This window comes from Trichechus manatus, unplaced genomic scaffold (genome assembly GCF_000243295.1).
Source record: "Trichechus manatus latirostris isolate Lorelei unplaced genomic scaffold, TriManLat1.0 scaffold00093, whole genome shotgun sequence".
NCBI lineage: Eukaryota > Metazoa > Chordata > Mammalia > Sirenia > Trichechidae > Trichechus > Trichechus manatus.
The window spans coordinates 9,521,714-9,529,199 of record NW_004444029.1 but is presented as its reverse complement, the minus strand read 5'-3'; the positions used below and the strand labels follow the sequence as shown (position 1 = coordinate 9,529,199).

Here is a 7,486-nt window from a genome sequence, read left to right as displayed (position 1 = left end):
CACTCCTTGGAAACCTAACCCTATGGGGCAGTTCCACTCAGTCATACAGGGTCTATGTGAGTCAGAATTGACTGAACGGTACACAACAACACCAACAACACTTCATTTGGAGTCTCTGGGTGCCCCAAACCGTTAAGCAATGGGCTACTAACGAAAAGGTTGGTACTTGGAACCCACCCACCCAGAGGTACTTCTGAAGGAAAAGTCATAAGCATGAAAACCTTATGGAGCAGACCCACGTGTCCGAGGTTTTTGGTTTACTATTTCATTTGTACTTTAAAAACACAATTTCTTTTTTAAACATTCTTGGGTTTTCCCATCCTGTTTTCTACATTTCAAGCTCCTTGAAAGCTTGGCCATTTCTTTGAATGAAAAGTTGTGTGACTTCTGATATACCTATTACCGTCTAGTGGATTCTGACCCATAACGACCCTATAGAACAGTAGAACTGCTCCCTAGGGTTGTCAAGACTATAAATCTTACAGAAGCAGACTGCCACATCTTTCTCCAGAAGAGCCGCTGGTGGGTTGGAACCCCTGACCTTTCGGTTAGCAGCAGAGCTCTATAACCACTGCACCACCAGGGCTCCTATCACTCATCAGCAAACCAAAACCAAACCCATTGCCATGGAGTTGATTCCGACTCATAGAGACCCTATAGAACAGAGTAGAACTGCCCCATAGGGTTTCCAAGAAGCAGCTGGTGAATTCGAACCGAGGACCTTTTGGTTAGCAGCTGTACCTCTTAACCACTATGTCACCACGGCTCCTCACTCGTCATATGAAAAAAGCCAAACCAAACCTGTTGTCGAGTGGATTCACACTCCTAGCGACCCTATAGGACAGAGGAGAACTGCCTCATAGGGTTTCCAAGGAGCGCATGGGGGGTTCTAAATGACGATCTTTTGGTTAGCAGCGGTAGCTCTTAACCACTAAGCTTCCAGGGTTTCCTCACTCATCTCACAGAGGTGAGTAAATTCAGGCTGCCAATGAAGGCTGCCTCCGCAGTATCCTTTTTGTGCAGTATTTTTACTCAAAGTTTTTTCTTCTTGTTTGTTTTCACTACCCCGTCTTCGTCTCCTACTATATTTAATCCTTGTTTAGAAAGCCCTGTTTGTGCAGTGCTAAGCTCTCTGCTGCTAACCGACCAGGTGCTCCGCCAGGGAAAGATGTGGCAATCTGCTCCCCTAAAGATTACAGCCTTAGAAACTCTACGGAGCAGTTATACTCTGTCCCATAAGGTCGCTATGAGTCGAATCCACTCGATGGCAGCCGTGGGTACACCAGTCCCGCGTGTAGGAGGAAACCAGAATTTCTGAAGCAGTTACTTACTTAGCGGCGTGGAGAGGGAGGCTCCGCTCCTAGGCGGGGCTGACTTAGGTGGGCCCAATCAGAAGCTTGCTGGGTAACGAGGAGCCGGCTACGCCCCCAGGCGGGGCCGACACTGGCAGGCCCAATCAAGAGCTCAGTGGCTAACAAACGCGCTCTCATCTTCGCACCGGAGCGCAGCCCCGCCGAGGCCCAATTGGAGGCTGCGGGGCGCGCAGCTTAGGGGCGGGGCCTGGGATCTCCCCGCCCCCTCCACCTCCCTCCAGGACCTCGAGGGCTCCGCCGGCTCCGCCCCCGCGCCAGGCTGGGCGGTGATTGGGCGGCGCGCGCGGTGCGGCGCTAGTTGCTGGGCCGGCGGTGGGTGGGGCCGGCGGACCGGCCGGGAGAAAGGCGGGGCGGACGGCGGTTGGCGAGGAGGAGGGCGCAGCCCCCGGTGCGAGCACCGGTCCTCGTTGACAGACTCTGCTTCCGGCCGCGTACGGGAGGCGGGCCGGCTGAGACGGCCGCTTGGCCTCCCTCGTCACTCACCCGCGCGCTCTCTCCCGGCGGCCTGAGGAGGCGGAGGTCGCGGCGGGCGGGCGGAGGCGCTCCTTCCCCGGCGGCGCGGCGGGGGCAGGACAATGGAGGTGGCTGTGGAGAAGGCGGTGGCGGGCGCGGCGGGCCCGGCGGCGGCCTCCGGGGGGCCGGCGGCGGCGCCGAGCGGGGAGAACGAGGCCGAGAGCCGGCAGGGCCCAGACTCGGAGCGCGGCGGCGAGGCGGCCCGGCTCAACCTGTTGGACACTTGCGCCGTGTGCCACCAGAACATCCAGAGCCGTGCGCCCAAGCTGCTGCCCTGCCTGCACTCCTTTTGCCAGCGCTGCCTGCCCGCGCCGCAGCGCTTCCTCATGCTGCCCGCGCCCTTGCTCGGCTCTGCCGACACCCCGCCGCCCGCGCCGGCGCCCGGATCGCCGCCCGGAGCGTCGCCCTTCGCCACCCAAGGTGAGGGGTCGCCGCCCGGGGAGCAGGGGGCGGCAGCGACCCGTGCTCTGCAAACCGCTCAGACCGTCCTGTCGCCAGTGCTCCCCGCCGCGTCCCCAGAGCTTTGTCCGAGTCCATGAGATTCCAATCGTCGTGTGTAGACCCGCGTTGTTGGAGCTGGAGGGGGAGGGGAAGGAGGAGGATTCGGGCATGGGGACTTTGTTTGATGATTGATTGCAGAGTGGATGCCGTCTGTTTCCTATCTTGCACGTTTGGGTCCGTTACCTCCTTGAGTCCCCTCCGATGGGGACAAAGGAACCAAGAGACGGGGTTTTGTTGTCTTTATTTTGAGAGACCGAAGAGGAATGGAACAATCCAGAGCGATTTGAGGTGCCGGGTTTTCTTGTGTTTTGTAGATCACAGCTGGAAATGTTGAAGTTACAGTTGTTCTCTTTTTGTGATGTTTGTTACTGTGTAATGAGACTTTTGACAGGCAGTTCTCACTGCTAAGGTTAACAGGTTTGAAATACTGATAGTAAGTTACAAGCACAGTGATTATTTCTTCTAATAGACTTGTTGTTGATGTCAAATAAATTCCCACTCGTGGCGACCCCATGTGTGCAGAATAGAACTGCACCATCGGATTTTCAAGGCTGTGACATTTTGGTGCCTCTGGGGTTTTTAAGATTTAATATTGAAAATACTTGAACACCTCTTTTTAAAAAGTACAAAGTAACTGGGAAAATTACTTTTAATATTGTTGAAAAGAAAACTTTGATCATTAAGTCGATTGAAGTTAACAGGGTTTACTAAGTGAGAAACTATTCACAAACTGGGGACATCCCAAACTAAAAATGGTGAGGGGGCTTGAGTTTAGGCAGTTAACATTGCTCTTTGCTCTGATTGGTTAATCACATTTAATTTTTTTCTTTTGGGAAAGTTGGTCACTGAATGCTAAGGTGGTTTATCTTAATTGTATGAATGTTGTTAACTCATGCTGATAAGTATTGCTAATGCCTGCTTACTTATGCTGATAAGGAAAACTTGTCTAAATTTAGATTCTGCATAAAGTTGTTTTTTATGGTCTAATTTTTGTTTGGTTCTTGACCCAGGGAAGCCATTTTAATTCTTGCCTCTATAAAAACGTGTAACAACACTCCCTTTTGATCATCTCTTCAGTAGTGTTTCCTGAAGATGTGACCAAATCGACATGTTGCTCAGTCTCCCTCAGGCGAGTCCTTTTCTTTTTAATTTGTTTTGTTTGCACACGTATATGACATCTCAGCATCTATGGCTTCTTTGCTACATCTTTGTTGTTACAGAGGAATGGCAGTGATTTGTTGAATGTGAGACTGTTGGAGAACATTTAAGACTTTTGAGGAAACACATCTTTTTAGGGAGATTATTACAAGAACTATAATGAGGGTAATTCTTAGAGCCTGGAAGATTCCTCTGAGTCAAGGGCCCTGTGGTCTTAGATTAAATCCACTGAAAAGATCAAATGGGTTAGAATTTTTTAGCCAGTTTGCATTTTTTTGTATTGCTTGTATTTCTTTTTCTACTAAACTAGAGTTATTTATGTAAATACAACAGGAAGTATTGGTTACAGAACATACACCACCTTGTTCTGTGAGTAGGTAATCTCTGGCTATTATATTATCTAGTACTGCTTTAGCAAGAGAGTTCAATTGTTGCTTTGTAATTTGGTTTTGCAGTTGATACTGCCTGTCATAATCTAATTGAAGCATTTTTTTCCTATTATTAGAATAATGTTAAGATTATTAATAGGGAGGTCAGTTTGGGATTCATTATATATGATACAGTGAGACAGTAGAATTAACAATATAATGGATTAGGCAGTTATTTCTTAATGCTGCTGTAACAGAAATACCACAGGTGGGTGGTTCTAAAAAATAGAAAGTAGTTTTCTCATAGTTTAGGAGGCTAGAAGTTCAAATTCAAGGCACCGACTCTAGAAGGTTCTCTCCATATCATCTCTTAGGGAAACTCTCTTTGACTTTCTGTAGACCTGGCATTCCTTGACCCCTTGGCGATCTCTACATGGCATGTGTCTTAGTCATCTAGTGCTGCTACAACAGAAATACCACAAGTGGATGGCTTTATCAAAGAGAAATTTATTTCTTCACAGTAAAGTAGGCTAAAAGTCCAAATTCAGGGCGTCAGCTTCAGGGGAAGGCTTTCTCTCTCTGTCGGCTTTCTCATCAATGTTCCCCCGGATAGGAGCTTCTCTGCGCAGGGACTCCAGTCCAAAGGACGCACTCTGCTCCCAGCACTGCTTTCTTGATGGTATGAGGTCACCAACTCTCTGCTTGCTTCCCTTTCATCTCTTGAGAGAGAAAAGGTGGTGCAGGCCACACCCCAGGGAAAATCCCTTTACGTTGGATCAGGGATGTGACCTGGGTAAGGGTAGTATTACAATCCTACCCTAATCTTCTTTAATGTAAAATTACAATCACAAAATAGAAGACAACCACACAACACTGGGAATCATGGCCTAGCCAAACTGATACACACATTTTTGGGGTACACAATTCAATCCATGACAGCATGTATCTTCCCTTTTATTTGTGCTTTTTTTGCTTATTGTATTTTTATGCATGTTGCTGTAAAAAAAGTTTAGCATAGTGCACTTATGAACATAATCTTGTGCTCGGGGAGGGTGCAGTTGGCAAAAAATGTGTAATGAGTTAATTTGAGTAAAAATACGATAGTCTCCTTTTATGTCTCGAAAGTGGCTAGGTTTTAGACATACCCAACACTAATATGGTCTCATCAACATAACAAAGAAAACCCTGTTCCAAGTGGGATTACATCCACAGGTGTAGGGTTTACAATTTACAACACATGTTTTTGAGGGACATAGTACAGTCCATAACAGCAATGAAGAAGCATCCTGGGAAGAAGTATGAGAAACCAGGTGGATATCAATTCGTGATGTTGGGTAGAAGCTGTCCATTTCATGACATTATCTACTTGATATGCTGTCTTGGGATAGCTGTCTGCTTGCAGTGAGAGTGTACTTCTGGTGTATGGTGATCTTGAGCGAGTTTAAATTTTAAGTCAGTTAAAGGCTGTTGAAAAGTCAAAGTCTTTATTCTGTAAAAAGCAAAGAGTTTTATTGAAGGAATTGAACAGCTCGAGCTGGGCAGCACAAAGTGAAAGTACTAAGTGCTCCACTGAGATGGGGGTAAAGAGTGTTTTTATACAATGCAGCCAACAACTCTTTTATCAGCTGATCTTGTTTGTGACATGCATTTACAAACATTTTCTGAGAACATTCTGACCACAATCTGCTCAAGCATTTTCAAAACTATTTTTACAGCCTCTTCCTGGAACACTCTTATCACATGTCTAACCGCGTTCTTGCTTCTTCATTTCTTAATCTAAAGTGGTTAAAATTTTACAAGAGTGGAAAATTTTCCAAAGACAGAAGTAGAGGCCTAAAGCAAAATGGAGTTCAGTTCAGACCTGTGCCGGCCATTCCAGTTATGTCGAGTGCCTCAAGTTTTAGGGTGCTCTCACACAAGTCTCACAGGACGAAATCTGAGAAAGGGTTCTTTTTAGTTGGAAGCCATGTACCCAGGGACCTATGCTGTCATGTTTCACTGTTGTGTGAGTTATGGGCAAGGCTTGGAACGGTCCTTTTCAGTGATGCTTTCCTGATATGTGGATTTAATAGCCATGAGTGCCAAAGGTAGTACTTTTGGCCAGGGTAGATTTAGAGATTTCTGAGAGCTTTGGTTTATGCTGTTACTGTGAGTAAGTAGTAAACTACCCTTGATCTCTGACCATGGAGTGTCTTGTGTCTTCTGCCAGCATCCATGAAACTGTTGTATGCTTATTTGTTAGCCTGCAAGTAAAGTAAAATCTTAGATCCTTTAAACTACTTGTTGGAGAGTTAGCACAGGCGAAACTTAAATCTTAGTTCTTAACTTTCAGACATATTCTCAGGTTTGTATTTTAAATGGTTAAATAGGCTAGTAGCCAATTCGGATCTGAATTTTGCATAACTCTAAACTTAAAATTTATCGGGTGCCAGGCCATGACATTTGGACCTGAAGGAATGAGAACATGAGTAATAAAAGCTCTGATCCTCAATTCTGAAACTAGTTTGCAGTTCCATTTCCAGACTTTTCAAAACGTTCTAAGTAATTCCAGTCTGCAGATATTCTTATCTTTGTATTTATGTTGTAAGTGAGAGTTCAAAGAAAGCATTTAGATCGAAGATATATGTATGTTTTTTAATATTAAGAAAAAGACTAACAAATTATACTTTAAAATACACCTCTAAAAAAGGCTAGGGTTCTCTTCAGTAAATTAAAAATACTGTTCTGAGTCTTAGTACTTGGGTATTTTCTCTCTTTTCCTTGTGAACTGATTTTCATATTAGCGGAAGCAGAAGTTTAGACAATACTTGCAGAACTCAATAAACGTGCTTCATTTGATTGTCTCTGCCCTTCATTTTTCTAATGAACTTGTGCATACAGGCATCATGGGTCAAACTACAATATCTACAGGGGCTAAGCACATATAGAGTTGGTGAACTGTCAGCCTGGAGGTAAAATAATAGGGAACGGTGGGGAGTGACAAGGGGAGGCAAACTGCCTAGCTCTAACACATTGTCATGTGAGTTCAGAGCCAGTGCTGAAGGTGCTTCTTTTTTTCTTTAGTGAGAAGCCTAAAGTCCAGATTTTTGTGTAAAATTTCTCTAGTATACCCACTCGTTAATCGACTGTCTTGTTATCTGACGTTTCACATTTACGATAGTAGTAAAAAACCTAGTATCTATTGCATATGTCTGGCAGTAACGAACACTGAGGTACGAGGCAAGAGTAACACTGGCTATGATGGTTAAGGTTATGTGTCAGCTTGGATGGGCCATGATTCTCAGTGGTTTGGCAGTTATGTAATGATGTAATTGGCAGTTATATAATGATGTAGTCATCCTCCATTTTTGATCTGATGTGGTCATCCATTTTTGCATAACACTGATTTTCACATAACAACATGGTCTTTGGAACCTAACCATATTGTCAAGTGAGGAATTGGGTGTGTTGGATATTGGCAAGTAATTAAGAATACACACACACACACACACACACACACACACACACACACATCTAAGCCCATGCTGTGGGCCAAGCAGAAAAGGTTTTGTTGAGGCCACGTATATTGCAGTT

At 45.4% G+C, this 7,486-nt stretch overlaps 1 protein-coding gene across 2 annotated transcripts in view; it reads left to right on the top strand.

Moving 5' to 3' along the window:
- Nucleotides 1-1,728: 1,728 nt before the first annotated feature.
- The window catches only part of TRIM24 (tripartite motif containing 24), a 125,361-nt gene continuing 119,603 nt past the window's right edge, over nucleotides 1,729-7,486 (top strand). Inside the window, exon 1 of one of the 2 annotated variants that reach the window (XM_004382394.2) lies at nucleotides 1,729-2,306. In XM_004382394.2, the coding sequence (XP_004382451.1) occupies nucleotides 1,949-2,306 (358 nt within the window). In that variant the 5' untranslated portion in view covers nucleotides 1,729-1,948. The remainder of the gene's footprint in view (nucleotides 2,307-7,486) is intronic. The other variant, XM_004382393.2, reaches the window with a different exon arrangement.